This window comes from Geospiza fortis, unplaced genomic scaffold, assembly GCF_000277835.1.
Source record: "Geospiza fortis unplaced genomic scaffold, GeoFor_1.0 scaffold878, whole genome shotgun sequence".
NCBI classification, from domain to species: domain Eukaryota; kingdom Metazoa; phylum Chordata; class Aves; order Passeriformes; family Thraupidae; genus Geospiza; species Geospiza fortis.
In genome coordinates this window covers 634671-651392 of record NW_005054471.1, presented here as the reverse complement: position 1 = coordinate 651392, position 16722 = coordinate 634671, and the positions used below count along the sequence as shown (strand labels likewise).

The 16722-nt window shown below is 57.3% G+C and overlaps 1 protein-coding gene across 2 annotated transcripts; it reads left to right on the top strand.

Moving 5' to 3' along the window:
• The first annotated feature begins 6 nt into the window (after positions 1-6).
• Positions 7-13853, top strand: IL11RA (interleukin 11 receptor subunit alpha). Of its 2 annotated transcripts, none has more exons than XM_005428077.2 (13): positions 7-85; positions 8298-8397; positions 8739-8799; positions 8907-9073; positions 9242-9356; positions 10191-10223; positions 11006-11169; positions 11304-11467; positions 11571-11712; positions 12126-12221; positions 12384-12483; positions 13106-13185; positions 13302-13853. In XM_005428077.2, exons 2-13 carry the CDS (start codon positions 8298-8300, stop codon positions 13316-13318), a joined length of 1239 nt encoding a protein of 412 aa, XP_005428134.1. In that variant the 5' UTR covers positions 7-85; the 3' UTR covers positions 13319-13853. The 2 variants fall into 2 exon arrangements, with proteins under 2 accessions (XP_005428134.1, XP_030918732.1); XM_031062872.1 differs by lacking the exon at positions 7-85 and adding an exon at positions 8027-8094 and having other exon boundaries at positions 8228-8397.
• The last annotated feature ends 2869 nt before the right edge of the window (positions 13854-16722 follow it).

Below are 16722 nucleotides of genomic sequence, written 5' to 3'. Positions count from 1 at the left end.
GGCGCAGGGAGATGGTGCAGAGGCAGTGGGGGCACCCGGCAGAGCCCTGTCCCACAGCAAGATTCCAGCCCGGCGTGGAGCTGAGGCATCTCTCCCCTGCCAGTGCTGCTGTGGTGGCACAGGGCTCTGTGCCCACCCGGGTGGGATGCTGTGGGTGGGAGATGCAGCAGGTACCAGCAATGTTTTGCCCCTCCTGGGCTGAAGAACAGCATGTTCATCAAGGGGTTGCGGTCCTCAAAATCTGCGTGTGCCTGGGGAGGGAGGATGTGGGGGTTCCCCAGCGTGTCGGGTTGTGTTTCGGGCTACAGGGCCACCTACCCAGTGAAACCCATTCAGGGGCTGTTCTGGACAGCAGACAAGGAACATCAGCATGCCAGGCCACTCCAGTGGCTTGTACTGACGTCCAAATCCATGCTGGACTGGACTTTAGGTACTTCCTGCAACTGTTGGCTTTTTGTGGGGCTTTTTAGCTGGGTTCTTCCCCTTCCAGTTGTTTCAGGATCTACCTCCAGTGCCTCCATTACCAGTGGGCAGAGCAGTGCTGGCACCCTTATGCCAGGGTTGCCAGGGTCTCATGGGCTTCACCTCATATCTGTACTTAGCCCAAGCCAAGAGAGCTGTTGGGGGTCTCTGGTTCACCTCCTCTGGGGCCAGGGTGCATACCCTGACAGCAGGATGCGTGCCAAGGAGCAGCAGCACACTCAGGTGGCACCCAGCACTTGGCTCATCCTGGAGTACATTTTTAACTCCCTTCCACACCATCTAGCAGGGGTGTGCAGGTCACAGTGCTGTGCCCCCACTCCATCCTTGGGGATGTATCAGCACGCCATCCCTTCCTTCTCCACCTGCCCTGGGTCACCCAGCAGCACCAAAGAGGCATTACTGCTGCAAAAAGCGCTCCTGGTGCTCGAGGCGCCACTGACCACTCCCAGGAGGAGCCCTGGCACCCCCTGCACCCTCTCCCCTCTGCCTGCCAAGGGTAGTACTGTGTTTTCTTGGGGTGCATTGCCACACACACACCCTGATGCACCCAAGTACTTTGCACCAGCGCTGCTGACTTGGAACAACAAGAACTGAAGTGGCAGCTTAAAATAGCAAGATGAGATCCAGCCTCACCAAGGCCTGCTGTCTCACTTCAGGTGGTTGGGATGAGCTGTGGGGAATTACACAGGCTGGAATGTGCCTCTCTTCCCCTCTGGCCAGGCCAGGGGATCTCTCTGTGCATGGGGGGAGCTTTGGGGCACAGCCGGAGCTGTGGCAGTGCACAGGGCAGCTCAAGCATTTTGTGAAGAATTTTAGAGCTGTCCTGGCCTCCAGTCAGAGCAGGCTGCAACGGGAACATTTCGAAATTCTTTTGGATGAGGAAAATTCCACGGGCAGCCCCCCTCCAGAGAAAGTTTGGGATGGCTGAAATGTTTGGAGTGAGAGGCTGCTTGCTTTTGTTTACTCTGAACTGTAACATTGGAGGGGGGGAATCCAAATGAAAAAAGAGAGACAATAGGAGCCTGTAAACAGAGCTGGCCCCGAGTGGGGCTGGGGCTTCTCTCCAGCGCTGGGGAAGGAGATGTGTCAGCACACTCACTGCATGGCCCTGCTTTCCCCCTCTTGGATACAATCACACTTAATCTTTCAGAACTTGGCTGGTTTTTTTTCCCCTAGCAAAAAACGAGCCCGACGGTGTTTTTCCAACCTTCTCAACTTAGGCAAGGCTCAGCCCCCATCCCCTGGCCCTGTACTACAGCCCCCATGTTCTCCCCTTCTTTCCACTTTTTGCCACATTTCCATCTCCTTTTGGCTTGGGCGCTGCCATCTAGTTGGCTCAGGAAGAAGTGTGGTGTGGGGGCATGGATGCTGCCCCCAGTGAGGAGTTTTCCCAGCCTCTGTTCCTGCCACGTGCCTCGCAACCAGCTGCCACCCCTGAGCCGCCTCCACGTGGCAAATTTGATGACCTTAGAGATCTGTTCCAACCTTAATTATTCAGTGATTCTATGAAAGCAGGTAGGGTTGACTCCAAGCTTGGAGAAGACAGGTCATGGTTATCCCATGGGGTGAAAGAGACTGGCACCATTATCCCATCACACATTGTTGGGGGTCTGCAATTTCCATCCCCCTGCCCCTCTCCCACAGGGACACTGCTGGTGGTGTACAGGAGGTTAATGGGACACCCTTTGCTGGTGGCTTTATTTGGGCCACCCCTTGCTGATGGCTTTATATGGCTGCCCAGGTGGTCCTTAATGACTCCTGAAATCCTTCTCTTCCCCAAAAGGGATTTTGTTTTGCAAAAGGAGCGACAGCAAATTGCTAGCTGGGGGAGCATTTGTGTAAGGTGAGCTGTTTATTTTGGCCCTGCTGCATTTTGGCTGACCCATGCGCCTTCGTGCCTCAGGGATGGAGCTGAGCCTGATGGCTCCTGGGCTCCAGCCAGCTTTGGAGCAGGGGGAGGGAAGGGGGAGCATTGCCTATGGGGGATGCTGTGGGGCCCTGCTCCTGATCAGAGTTCCCAGCCCCAGGCTGGAGTTCATGAGGAGCATCAGAGGGAGCTGGGTGTGCCTGAGGTGTTCACAGGTATGTACATGTGTGTCTGTCCCCTGCATTTATGGATGCATGCGCTCTTGTTTCAGCTCCAGGGCCAGCTTATGGGGGAGCTTGGTTCTGGGAGGTGCAGATGGTCCCGGGGGAGCAGGCTGCAGGCTGGTGCCCGGCTGCTGTGCTGTTCTGGGAGCTGTGTGCTCACTTAGTTCTCTGCCAGCCTGGGCTGAGCCCAGGAGCAGAAAAATGTCCCAAATCCCAAAATGTTCCCGGGACAGGAAAAGCCTTTCCCACCCTGCTGTAATCACAGGGTGGCCCAGCTCTCTGCTGGCAGGTGCCACCCCTGTCCCCAGATCCAGCACTGTGCCCATCCCTGTCCTGTAACCATGTGCCAAGGACACTGGGGATGCAGCACCCCCTCCCACCAACTTCCATGCCTCCACCCTAAAAATAATCTCCAAGCTGTAAAGAAACCCACCAGCACTGCAGCTACAGCGCTGGTAGGTGTCTTTACAGCCGGGAGATTATTTTTAGGAATGCCTCTGGCACGTGGCTTTGGAGAGAGGAGTGTGGGGATGGGGATGGAGAGGGGGGCGCCCCTTCTCTCCCCCCTCGGAATGCAAGCGCTGCCAGCTGGCACAGTGTCAGGGCTGCTGGCTGCTAACAGAGCCCTGGCTGTTCTGGCCCTTGCCGATGCCTCCAGTTACAACCAGGAGCCAGAGAGCTCTTCCTGCAGGATGGAGCAGAGGAGAGCGGAAATCAGGGCGTTGGGGTGAGAGTTTCCCGGCTGGGGTAGGAGCAGAGCCTGACCTCCATGGTGCTGCTGGCATGCTGAGGTGTGTAGGGCCCCCCCCAGCCCCAAGCACCAGGAGCTGCTGGCAGCTGCTGGCTCCACAGAGGAGAGAGGTGACCCTTGGGTTATGGAGGGGTTTGGGCTTGGCTTTGGACACCAGCGGGGCTGGGGTCCCAGGGGGTGGGTCTAGTTTGGATGGAGATGTGCATTGTATCTGGCTGTGCAGATAACTGATTCCCTGGACAATGTTGGGGTTATCCCTTGTTTGGGCTGAGCTGGGCTTAACGTTATGCCAGGGTAGCATTTGGTTTAGCCCCACATTTGAACTGTGTAACCCCATGACCGGGCTGTGCTGAGGTTAACCCTGTGTTTGAGCTGAGCTGTGGGTCAGCTCCACTCCTGAGCTGTGCCGAATTTAACCCCACATTAGCATGGCATAACCACATGTTTGAGCCTCACATTTTGGCTGAGCTGAGTTCAGCCCCAGTCCTGGGCTGGGCTGAGTTTTACCACACATCTAAACTGCACTGGATTTAATTGTCCTCCTGGGCTGGGTGGAATTTAATTCTCCTTCTGGGCTGTGGGGTATAATCCAATATTTGGGTTGCCCTGAGTTAAGCCCTGCATCACGACTGTACTGGGTTTAGTCCTATGTTCAAACTGTGCACAGGTTTTATGGTACAGCACTGGTGTTACAGGGCAAGACTCCAGCTGGTTTTACTGGTTTAACTGGGGTAATTCCAGTGCACTGGGATTGCACTGGCTGCAGCTGTGCATGTGTGTGTTCTGGCACAGCCCAGCATGCATGGTACCCCCCCTACCCCAGCAGGTCCATGCACCCCACCAAAGGGGTGTGGAGAAAAACAGCCCCTTTTTGAGGTCCCCAAGGCACTGGGTTGGGGGACTGGGGACAGTGCTCAGAGCATCACCCATGCAGTGCCCAAGGTGGGCAAGGTATTGCCTCGGGTGCAGCTGGTAGTCCTGGAGACTGTGCGTGGCCCTGGTGGTGGTGGGGGACATGGTTCCCTCCAGCAGCCACTGCTGGGCTTTCTCTGGGCACCCAGGGAGGGTGCCAGCAGCATCTGGGGGCCAAGGGTGGCTGTTGCAGGGAACCATGCAGCAGTGGGGTTGATGCTCCCTTCACAGGCCCACGTTCATGCAGTGATGGTGGAAGTCAACAGCGCTGCAGGGATGGGGTGATGCCAGGGCCCTGGGCAGATCAGCAGCCACAGGGACCTACTCAGACCATGCCATGGCTCCTCAGAGCGAGGCATGGTGCTTCTGCAGGCCTGTCAGGTGCAGAGGGATTAGCAAGGCACAGCTCCAGAGGCACATTTCCCCACAGGGAAACACGGAGAGAGGAATTCCTGCGGTATTCTGCATTTCAGCATAGGACATTCTTCCTACAGCAATCACAGGCAGACAGGAGAGTTTGTAGCATGGGGCCAGGGATGCTTCCCCAGCTCCGAGGATGCTCAGAGTGGTGCCATCTCTGGGGCATTATAGCCAGCTTTGGGCCTCTCCCCATTGCTTTTTGCAGGTGGATGACTCCCACCAAGGCCTGGCACAGGGTAGGCAGAGCTGAGAAGTGCTCTTGAGTTATTTGCCATATCTCTGTTGCAGCAGTGCTGCCCCTGACCACCCTAGGAAGAGGTTAAGAGGCACCCCAGATTTCTGTGCTCAGTGGGGAGCATCCCAAGTCTTCATGCTGCCATCTGCAGCCTTGAGGCACAGTGTAATCTGCTTCTGTCCCTGTCCCCATCACCCCAGCTCTGTGTGCAGCCCATTTGCTTTGAAGAGAAACTTCAAATGAAGAAAAAAAAAAAAAAAAAGAAAAAAAAGAGGGAAAAAAAAAAAACAACAACAAAAACCTAAGAAAACAAAACCCAATGTCTTTCAAAGCCCTGAACACAATGGAAAGTTGGCTTCCCCCAGGAATCTGTGCTGGGCTTTGCCAGGCCACGGCAGGGCATGGCACAGATCAGCTGTGCCGAGGGAACTGTCACACCCGACGTGGGCATTGGTGCCAGTGCACATGGCCATGGTTTTGAGGGAGATTTTGGCTAACAGCCCTTCAGTTTGTATGCAGGAAGGGGCTGATGTCCGGATTGCTCCCCACCGCTGCCCAAAAACTTTTGCATGAGCTCAGGTGATGCCCAGCAGAACAGCAGGATCAGGGGGGTATGGAGAGTGAAACCTTGCATTTCTGGCTCACAGCCGCGGGTGCCAGAGCTGCCTGGTCACCCTGGCCATGCCAGTGACAAGAGCATGCCGTGCTGAGGGAGCAGGGTCCAGCCCTGCTGCCCTTCCCACACCCCCAGGCTGAGCTGGGTCCCTCTGCCCTGGCTGTGGCAAGGGGGTGTCACCCAGCCTGGGCTGGCGGCAGGCGTTTCTCTGGCCAGGATTAGCATGAAGGGAGGAAAAAAAGCTCTGATTGTTCCCTCTGTCCCGGCTCAGCTCCAGGACCACTGTGCCGGGACTCTGTGTCCCCAGAATGTGTCACTGCTGGTGCAAGCATCAAGGGATGTTTTCTCTGCCTGTGTGCCCATCTCTGGGGGTGTGGAGCCTCCAAGGAAGGTAGGCCTGGCCACTCACACGCTTGTGTTCATTTGTACGCCTGTTTTTCCCTTGGCCAGGGAGTTTGGTGGCAGAAAATAAGGGGATTCTTTCTGGCCAGGTTGTCTTGTAGCACCTGGCCCCCTGCCCTGCTTCTGCTCCTGGGGCATAGGAGGGCTCTGGGTCTTCTCCGGCTCTGTGGCTCTTTCCCCTTTTGTTTTTGGCCTTTGGGCAGGCAAGAAAGGGCTTGCTCCTTCTCTCTGCAGTGATTCTGTGTCCCCAGGGATAGTTTTTGGCCGTGCTCATGTGGGTCATTTACTGAGTCAGTGTGTCTGGAGGGGCTCGGTGCTGCCTTCTCACACTGTGCTGGCAGGGTTGTCCCTCTGAGGCAGGGGAGTTCCTGGGGTGCTGGGCTGAGGATGGGGAGCTCTGGGAGGACCTTGGAACAAAGGGTGATGAAGGGTGGAAGATGAGGACTGGCCATCAGGATGAGCAGTCTTAGGGTTAGGTTTAGGGTTAGAGTTAGGGACCACTAGTGTTGGGGTCTGGGTTAGTGGTCCCTAAACAGACTTAACCACCAGGGTCATTATGGAGAGGGGCTGGATACCCTCTGCAGTGTTTGAATGAAAAACCAGGGTGGTCATGAGAAGAAATTATTTTATTTTAAATCTATTTTTCTCTCTGTATATTAACACACTCTCCCTTCTTCCTGACACACACACATACACTCACTCCCCTTCCTCCTCCCCCCAGAACTATTCCTTCACTCTAGCCCACGTGGTTTTTGGAGTTATTTTTGGTCGCTGCTTTTAAGAAAAAATACACTCATTTTCGTCTTCTTTTTTTTTTTTTTTCCATCACCAAAATATTTTACTTTCAGGCCAAATGTTCCCAGTTACTTACCAGCATAGTTTTGGCAGAGACATTTTCGACTGATATTTCTTGGGAACATTTCTAGGGTGGTTTGGTAGGAAAAGCTTATGACAGTCTCATGAAATTATTTACATTTGGGGCTTGTGTTTGAGGCTGCCTGGCATGCTCAGAGCGGGGTTGATGTGGGGTGCCACATGCCTTCCCCCCTCCAGCAGATTGCCTTGTAGCTCTTGCTTCCTTCACCAGGCGGTTTGGTCTGTGGCCATGGACAGTCAGCCACAGGAGGGGAGCTGGCTGCTGCTCTGGAGTGTCTTTGCTGGGCTGGAGCATCCCTCCCTCCACTCCCTCAGCTGTTCAACCCAGGGGGACGCAGATTTATGCCTACAGATTTATGCCTGTTCTTGGGGCTGGCAGGGAGCTCCCTGCCTCATGTGCCCTCAGCCCCTGCCTGCTGCAGAGCCCAGCAGTGTGGGCGTAAATAAACAGGCCTGTCCAGTTGTGAGGGGTGGGCAGGGGAGTTTTCTAGGGAGAAATCATTCATTTCTGACTGACAGAGACTGTGTGGCACTCCTGGTAGGGACAGTGTGATGCTTGCCAGGGTGGATGCCCTGGAGTGATGCTTGCTGGCACAGACAGATGGGGCTGGGATGGATAGGATGACACTGGCTGATATGTCCTGCTGATGCAGGACTCTGCAGGTGGCTCTGGATGCTTTAGGTAGTGCTGGCTGGCACAGAAAGAGTGCTGGAAGGGCAGGATATCACAGAGCACTGCTGGCTGTGGTGGACAGGGTGATGGTGGTGAGGCAGAACAGAGCAGCTCGAGCTGTGCTGGCCAGGATGGCACTGTTTGATGTGCCCACAGTGGTGTAGGTCGGGATGGAAAGGGTGCACATCTCTGACCCTGCATCCCCTGCCCCTCTCACTGCTGATCACGGAGTGTGAGGAAGGGATTTCAGCCCCATTCTCCCCCAAATGGAGCCTTACCTGGGCCGGCCTCACAGGGGGTGCAGGCATGGGCAGTGAGTGATGTGAGACTTGGTACAACCTGAGCTATCACAGCCCTGCTCTCCCCAGCTGTGTGAGCCTCTTTAGATCTGATTGCTGTCACCTGCCATGTAAATACAGGCCAGAATTTCTCCTTGGTCCCTTCCCACCCCAGCTGCACATGCACAGGTCTCTGGACCACCCTGGGGTTGGGAGCCAGCCAAGGCCCCCAGCACAGCATTGCAATGGCAAAGAACCCTTAATCCCCCCCGGCCCACACAGCCCTTAGCTTCTGGTCAGTGTTTGCCCCCTGCATCCCTGCTCCAGGCACGGGGACTGCTCAGCGACCAGGAACCAGCTGTGACTGTGCCACAGACACTGCCAGATGTCCCAGCTGGGGTCCCGGGATTCAGCTCCTGTTCTGTCCCCAGCAGGATGGGATGAGATGAGAGGGAGATGCAGGATCCAAGGCCCTGCAGGAATACTGTGGGCTGTGGACTGTATCAGCTGTCCCACTGCAGGGAATAACACTCTCTCCTCCCCTTGTCTGCCCCCTCCAGATGCACAGTTCCATCCCAAGCCTGGGCAGGGTGATGGTGTTCCTCGCAGCAGCCCTGGCATCAGCCTCCTTTGCTATCCCTGAAGACTGGGGAGAGGAAGGTGAGACCCCCACCAAGCACCCCCATACAGCACCCTTCCCCATGTCCCATGAGGACCCTGAGGGCACCCCATTTCCCCCAGACAGGAACAGACCTACCAGGGCTACGTGAAACACAGCCCTACATCCTACAGTGATGGCCAACCTGTGTTTCTGCTCATTGCCCAGCCCCACCTGGGATGAGTCCCTTCTAGTCCCCTGTGGTGGTACCTGCATGAAGCCAGACCCCGTAGCCAGTGCCCACTGTGGGATACACCCCCAGGGGCTCCCCAGCTGCACCCCCAAGCCTGTTGTGGGGTGGTATGGAGTGCTAACACCCATCTGGGGCTGTGTGTCCCTCCAGGTGTGCAGTATGGACAGCTGGGGACAGACGTGACCCTGTCATGCCCTGGTGCCCGTGCCAGGTAAGTCTTTTCCGTGCACATCAAGGGGTCTATCCAATGGGATGGCTTACAGGGTGGGCTGGGCATCCCTGTGCTCTCGCTTATCCCGCCTGGTCTCTCCTGCCCAGCTCAGCAGTGCGATGGAGGCGAGCGGGCGCCGCAGCGCTGCCAGAGGGCTCGGGGATCCAGCAGGGATCCCTGGTGCTGCCGACCGCCAGCCCGGCCCTCGGGGGCACATACAGCTGCCACGGCGAGGACGGCAGCCTCCTGCGCTCCGTGTCCCTGCGTCTGGGGCGTGAGTAGCATGCCTGTGAGCCGGGCTGTTCCAGGGGGAGCATGGTGCCTGCAGCCCTGCCAGGGCATTGCCAGAAGGGGGCTCGGTGTTGGCACAGGCATCCCTGTGTGCTGGGTGGGCTGTGGGATGGGGGACTCCTCACTGACTGCTGTTTCTCCCGCCCCCCAGACCTGCCTGGAGTTCCCTTTGTGTCCTGCAGAGCATCTGACTATGAGAATTTCTCTTGCTCCTGGACCTCCAGTGTGGAGACCTTCCTTCCCACCAGATACATCACCACATACAGGTGAAGTATCCCCACAGGGCATGGAATGGGCTTGTTATGGTGTGAGCTCTGGGTCACAGGCAAGGATAACCACCAGATCCATCCACACATGCCCTGGGTTCACCTCTTGCCCCAAGGACCGTGCTGCACCCCAGAGCAGGTTCTGTTTTGGGGTGAGGAGAGCACCAAGCCTCTGCTTGCTTTCAGTGGGGGTCTCAGCAGCACTGGGGGGCTGGCACAGGCAGGCTCCCTCCCTGCTGACAGCTCTGCCAGCACCAGAGGGGCAATAAAAGAGAAGCAGGTCATCTGCAAGCCTCCACACTCCAGCATGCCTTGGGATGAAAGGAGCCCTGACAGCATTGCTGCTTCTAATTATCCCTGCAAGCCAAATTAGCGGGCGGCTTTGAAGTCCAATGGAGCTCATAAAGCACAGCCCTGCTGAAAGCTGCAGGAGCCGAGGGCTTGGTGGGGAGGGGGCTGAGGGGAGCATCATGGGCTCCACAGAGAGGGGGAGTGGAAGCGTGGGATTTGGCAGGCTTTAGGGGGAGGGTGAAGCCAGACTCTGGGGACCTGCTTTTATCAGTGCCTTTGCTTCTGTGTGATGAAATCCCAGGCAGGGAAGGGTGTCCCATTTCTTTTCCCTGGGATCACCAGCTCCTGCTGCCAGGCTGTTCACTGGAAGAGCTGGACATGGTTCTGGCTCTTTCCCCCATGCTGTCACATGTCTATGTCAGCGTGGGAGTGTGGGACTGCTTTGCAGTGTGGACTCCTGTCCCTCCTCTGGGTCGTGGTGGGGCTCACTTTGTGCTGCCCCCTCATCCTAATCATCTGCTTTTCCATCTGTCTCCATGGCAGGAAGAAATCCCTGACAGGCGAAGAAAAGCGGAGGTAGGACTGACTCCCACCCTGCTCCTGCTCCCTGGGGACTGGCCCCCATCCCAAAGGCTCTGCTGCTGTCTTCAGCAGGGACCCTAAAGCAACAGCTGGGGGTCCCCATCAGGGAGCCAGCTACTTCCCAGCTACCCTGGGAGTCTGGGAGAAGGGTCTGCCTCAGGGAGGGACCTTCCCAGGCAGAGTGTGGAGCTGGGATGAGGGTCCCTTCTGTCACGCTCAGAGGGATATGCCAGACTCTGGAAGGATGAGTGCAGCTGAGCCTGAGGGGCTAATGTGACCGTGTTCACAGGGGTCCGAGGATGAGGGAAGAGATGAGGATCTGACTCCATGTTTCAGAAGGCTTGATTTACTATTTTATTATATATATTATATTAAAACTATACTAAAAGAATAGAAGAAAGGATTTCATCAGAAGGCTAGCTAAGAATAGAAAAAGAAGGAAAGAACAAAAGCTTCTGTCTCAGACAGAGAGTCTGAGCCAGCTGACTGTGATTGGCCATTAATTAGAAACAACCACATGACACCAATCACGGATGCACCTGTTGCATTCCACAGCAGCAGATAATCATTGTTTACATTTTGTTCCTGAGGCCTCTCGGCTTCTCAGGAGAAAAAGTCCTAAGGAAAGGATTTTTCATAAAACACGTCTGTGACAGGCTGCCTTCTCCACAAGGGTCCTGGCGTGACGGTCTTCCATGGCACCTCCTTGGCAGCATTTGGAAGCTGTGCATGGTGGGCGGGTAGGACATGTCACCAGCGTGCCTCCCTGTCTGCAGGAACAAGAACGGGCACGTGGGGCTGTGCCTGCAGGATCCGTCCCGCCCCGGCACCTGCACCGTCCACAGGTCAGAGTTCTGGAGCTCCTACCGCCTGAACATCACCGAGGTGAACCCCCTGGGCTTCAGCTACCGCCTTCTTGATGTCACCATGCAGGCCATCAGTGAGTGCCCATCCACCCACCCATCCGTCTGTCCCGCTGTTTGTCCATCCCTGGGCAGTTACCTGTGGGGACAGCGGGGAGCCCTGTGCACAGCAGTGCGGGGTGACAAGGGCTTCCTGTGCTTTCCCACACAGTTAAGCCAGACCCTCCAGAGGGCTTGGTGGTGGAGCCCATCCCCCTGGCCCCTCGGCGGCTCCATGTGAGCTGGAAGTACCCTTCCTCCTGGCCAAAGGAACCCCACTTCCAGCTGAGGTTTCGGCTCCAGTACCGACCCGTCATCCACCGTTCCTGGTCCGTGGTGAGTGTGCAAGGGAAGGCAGGGCCAGCACAGGAGCAGGGAGTGCATGGGGCCAGGGAGAGGTGCCCCTGCCTGCCCCACAGCTCCCCTCTGCCTGGCACAGGTAGAGACAGTGAATCTGTCTGAGGTTATCACGGACGCCTTCGCCGGGCTGGAGCACGTGGTGCAGGTCAGTGCCAAGGATTTCCTGGATGCGGGGAATTGGAGCGAGTGGAGTGCTGAGGCCCGGGCAACACCAGTCAGAGGTGAGAGAGGGACAGGCTGCAGCCTCCAGCAGCCAACCACATGGTGCTATCCCTTCCCAAAGTCCCTCCAGAACTCTGAACTTCCCCTCTTCAGTCCTCGTTCCCCCCAAATATCAACCAGAGTGAGTCTAAACTCCAGGGCCGCTTTAGTTGGGAGGCAGAGCTGCAGGAGGACGAAACTCCCCAGATCTCCCAGCCCATGTCAGTCTGCAGCTGTGCTGATGCCATTTGGGGATTGCCCCCACAGGCTTGGGATAGAGAGGGGCTTCCAAAGCAACATAAGCACCTCAATGGCACCCCTGGGTTTGTGGGACCCCTGGGGCACAAAGACACCCTTCCACACTCCTCTCTGTGGGTCCCTGGGGTGCTGCATATGCTTTTGGTGAGTGTTTCCATCCATTCTGTCCTTCCAGACCTGGCCTCCACAGCAAGTGCAGAAACCACTACAGATGCCAGACTGGAGAGCCTGGCTGAGGAGCCCTCCCAGGCTTCCAACCCTGAGCCCATCAGTGAGTAGAGCACGGGGTGGCGGGCAGGAGGGCCATGTGTGTTGCTGAGAGCAATGGGAAGGGTCTCTTGCCCCAAGCCCATGTGTGGCTGGGCTGTGGGAGTGTCCAGGAGTGTGCTGGGGACTGTGACATCCCTCAGCTGTGACAGTCTCTCTGTCCCAGATGGCAGTGACCCCTTGGAGAAGATGGCCGTCCTGGTGTCCCTTGGGATCTTTGCCTTCTTCATCCTGGCTGCTGTTCTTGTCATCACCATCCTCATCTGGTAGGCTGGCTTGGAGAAGGAGGGGCTGTATGATTGCTACCCCATCCCATCCTGACCCCCAGCATGAGTGCCCTGTGATCCCCCAGCCCTGCTCTGGGGTCCCTGCCAAAACACACCCACTGATGCCCTGTAGGGTGGTTTATGCTCCCCTTGCCCCTGTGCCTCACCAGTGCCTCTTGCCAGCACACCCATTACTGCCCAGCCTGCCTGGGCTCTTTCTAACGACCCCAGATCCAAGGGACCTTTCTCTGAATCCCCTCAAGATGCTGCTCCTTCTAATATCCTCCCAAAGGCTCCTTTTGGAGAGTCTCACACTCCAGAGTCAGCACAGAGAACCTTCTATGTGCCTTTGCTCCCTGGGAATCCTGTCCCCAGGTCCCCTGTCATCCCACCACCATGAGATCTCCCTGCCATGCTCTGGCTCTGCTGTCAGTCCCTGTTCCCATCCCAATCCCATCTGGTGAGCAGTTCCTGCTGTAGCCCTGGAGCAGGCCCACTGGAGAGGTTAAGCTCAGCTGGGCACAGCTGGATAGAAACACAGCAGGATCCCTGGGAATCTGGGCAATCCTGATGCTCAGGGGGGCTGCTTGGGGTCTTCAGCCACCATTGCTCTTCTCCCCAGGCTCCGGGTGAGGAAACACGGCAAGGACAAGACCAAACCCAGCTTTTTGGTTGCTGCCACCCACTTGAAGGCACTACCAAGTGAGTCGGGGTGCAGGGTGGGGAATGGGGGGGAAATGTGGGGCAGGGAACACGGAGCATGGGGCAGGTCAGTGTCTCCAGTGTCCCCCTTGACCCCCTGTCCTCTCTCTCGGCAGAAGCTCAGATCCTGTAGTGAGCCCTGGCCGATCCCTGCTCCCTGCACCCGCTTGCCCACGCGTGGGACTTGATGCCACTGCTGGCCCCCAAGGACCCCACGCCTCCTGGGTCACCCCACAGCTGTGGACATTGCCGGAGCTCCCAACACCCTGGGGTTGCAGGATGGATCCTAAGGAGAGAGGCTCTGCTCTCGGGAGCGTTGGACTGCCTGAGCCCACCAGGAGCCAGCTGGAGTCACTGCAGGCTCAGGGTGACAGGCCAGCTCCACCTCTGAGCGCTGCTAAACCAATGGGGATAAGAGACTGAGCCAGCCCCACTGCACTGCCTAGTGCTGAGGGGGACCGTGGGTGTAGGCTCCGGGGGTGCCAGGCATCAGTGCCAGGCCAAGGCGTGCTGATCCCTGCCTGTCACCCCCACCAGCCGCCAGCAGGCAGAAGAGAACACCCCCTGCCCCTTCCCTCTGCCCCAATCCCCCGTGCTGTGGCTGGACGGAGCAGAGATGCCAATAAAGGGGATATGCCAATGCTATCATTGGCACTGTCCAGGCAAAACTCCTGTGCAGGTGATGCTGGGCCAAGGGAGAGGTGAGTGCCAGCTTGGGAATGGTCCTTGCAGGAGGTGCACAGGCAGCAGGGCTGCCTCCCAAACTGTTCAGCCCTCTTCCCCCAGGTGCATGCAGGGGCTGAGAGACCCATGCCGGGGCTAAGTGCCAGAAGAGGATGCAGACAGGCAGCTGTGTGGGACATCTCCCCTGCCCTCACAAGCATGACAGCTGAGACAGAACCCTCTGCACAGCCCCCTTGCTCTGCATGTGGCCCCCTTGCTGCACCCCGACCTGGCCCCTCTAATGTTTTCCATGTGTTGGCACCTCCAGACCCCGGTGCTCTGTGCCAGCAGCCCAACGAGATCCAGATGGAGCTGGGGGGAAATTCAGACAGCAGCAATGTGTGGAGCAGGGGGAACAGAGCCAGTGCAGGATGGGGACCCACCTGGGTCCCGGGGCTGCCCGTGAACCCACAATGCTGAGGGAGCCTGGACTGGGGCAGCACAAAGGGTCATTGTGTGGGCTGTGTTGGAGGGAGCTGGGGCAGGCTGTGCCTTTTGCAGTGTGCTGTGTGCCCACAGGCTCCCTGCTGCTCTCACTGGGTGCCCTGGTTGTGGGGTCGTGAGGGCTCTCCATGCTTGGCTTTGTGGGGTTGCAGCCCCTCACTGTCCCTCATGAGCACAGGCACTGAGGGAGATGGGGGTCAGCCCTCTATCTGCAGTGTGCTGCTGGCATGGCACTGTCCCTGGGCCAGAGCAGAGCTCTCCACAGGGCACGTAAGGCAGGTCATCAAGCTGGGGAGATGTAAGGAGCCTTGGACTTCCAGGCTCAGGCTGGACTTCAGGACTCTTGCCTGGACTTCCAGGCTCAGCAGCCACATCGCCTCTCCCAGGTGTATCCCATGGCTTGACAGCTCCAGCTGTATCACACTGCCATGATCTGCTGTGCTCTGGTCCCGAGCAGCACTCATTCTGACGTGTCGCACAGTCACCCCTGTCAGGTCATGGTCACCCTTGTCTCTGCTCAGTCCCCAGCATGGCATGGGCAGCCTTCACCATTGGAAACCTCTTCTTATCACCACCAGATCCCACTCCTCTGCCACTGTGGAAGGGATCACGGCAGTGGTTGTCCAGAGGTGCTGCAGAACACTGGTGATGTGCATCCCATAGCTGTGGCTCCAGTGTTGGCAAACAACTTAGTAATTTCCCAGCATCTGGTGCTGGTTTGGAGACTGATGCCTCCTTGAGATGCAGCAGCACAGCAGCCAGAAAATGGGAGACAGCAGCTCTGACCCCTGTATTCTGCCTGCTGTTAAACTCCAGAAGGTCCATGCATGCTCCAAATAGAAGTTTGTTGCTGCTGTCTGGGGAGCCCATAGATCTGTGGTCCCTGTGTGCCAAGCCCTGTGTCCCCTTCCTTAGCTGGGGCTTGCCTGGCCAGGCAGTAGGGACACCCAGGTGTCCAGAGGTGACCAGGAGAGGCACATCTGGTCCTCATCACTGCATCCTGCTGCCCATGGCCCTGGAGGGTGACCCCTTTCCTCTCTGTTGTAAGGAGTCATGACCTGCCCTCCGTTTGGCAGCTGAGATGCCAAGGGCAGGCAGGGGGTCTGCGTGCCACCACAAAGTCCTGCCTGCCTGCACTGCAGCTTCCTGCTGGGGTATCCCATGGCTCAGCTCCCTGCCCCAGCAGCTTGGAAATGTGACACACAGGCCTTGGGGACCCAAAGGAAGCAGCAAATCCTGTGCTTTGGGGAATAAAGGTGCCTGGTGCCTGGTGCTGCCCTCCCCGTTGCCAAAGGGGAGGATGCACTGGTGCTGGACGTGGGCAAACAGGGCTTTCCAGTGGACTGAGAAGATGCAAGGGGAGGGCTGGGGTGAGCAGCAATCTGGAATACAGGAGAGGGATCCAGATGCCAAAATCAACTTTGTCTTCAAGCTGTGGAGAAGAAAAACAGGAAGGGACCATGAGACCAGTCCCAGAGCCGGCACCTCCCTGTCCCACTGTGGGGCCAGGGCACTTCCTCTGGGCTTGGGCTCCCTGGTGGCTCACACAGCTGCTGAGTGAGCAGGAGGCTTCCTGCTGCAGGCTGGAGCCCTGCCTGGACGCACCCTGCCCCAAGTAGGCAGAGGCACATCCAAACTTGCCTTTGCTGCCGTATCCCACCCACCCCAGGGTGGATGCCGGGCCAAGATCGCCAGGGGAGCTGGTACAAACCAGGCCTGGAGATGCTGAGAATGTGCCAGGTCAAAGCAGCCCCTGGACTGCATCCACATGAGGCAGGGATGGGTCCAGCTTCCTGGCATGGAACAGGGACCAGCCCAAGCCCAGCAGGAAAAAAAAAGTGCAGGAGAACATGGCCTGGGATAGACTTGGTGTGAAAAATTTCCATGCTACGCACCAGGGAGGGTCCCCAGCACTGAGACGCAGACACCCATATCCATTGTCTCCATCCAGCACAGGCGACCGGATCATGTCTCAGGCAGGGGCTTGTTTGGGAAATCCATAGCTTTGGCAAAAGCCTTTGCAGCAGGGCACTGGTTGTGGGCGGTTGTGCAGCACTGCCTGGGCTGTTTGACTGCCATCAGCCCTGCCAAATTTCTGAGCTAGCCCTCAGGATTGGCCTCCTCCTCTCCCTCCCTCGCTGCCAGGATCAGCCCGCATTTTGCAGGGGAGGAGGCGAGTTGCACAGGACTGTGAAGCAAAACAGTCTCAACTTACCTCTCATGGCTGCTCCTGCTTCCTTCTGTGCCAAATCCTGAGCCAGGGAAAGAAGGAAAGGCAGCTTCAGCAGAATAGCCATGAAACACTCATCTATCTATATGTGCCATGAGAGGACGCAGAGAGCAAAGGGTACAAACCACAGTCAGTGGTTC

Excerpts from the sequence above, each read along its gene's own strand:
- IL11RA (XM_005428077.2), top strand. The coding sequence starts at position 8,298 with ATGCACAGTTCCATCCCAAGCCTGGGCAGGGTGATGGTGTTCCTCGCA. Across the intron at positions 11,713-12,125 it reads CCGGGCAACACCAGTCAGAG|ACCTGGCCTCCACAGCAAGT; the intron begins GTGAGAGAGGGA and ends CTGTCCTTCCAG. Across the intron at positions 12,222-12,383 it reads TTCCAACCCTGAGCCCATCA|ATGGCAGTGACCCCTTGGAG; the intron begins GTGAGTAGAGCA and ends TCTCTGTCCCAG.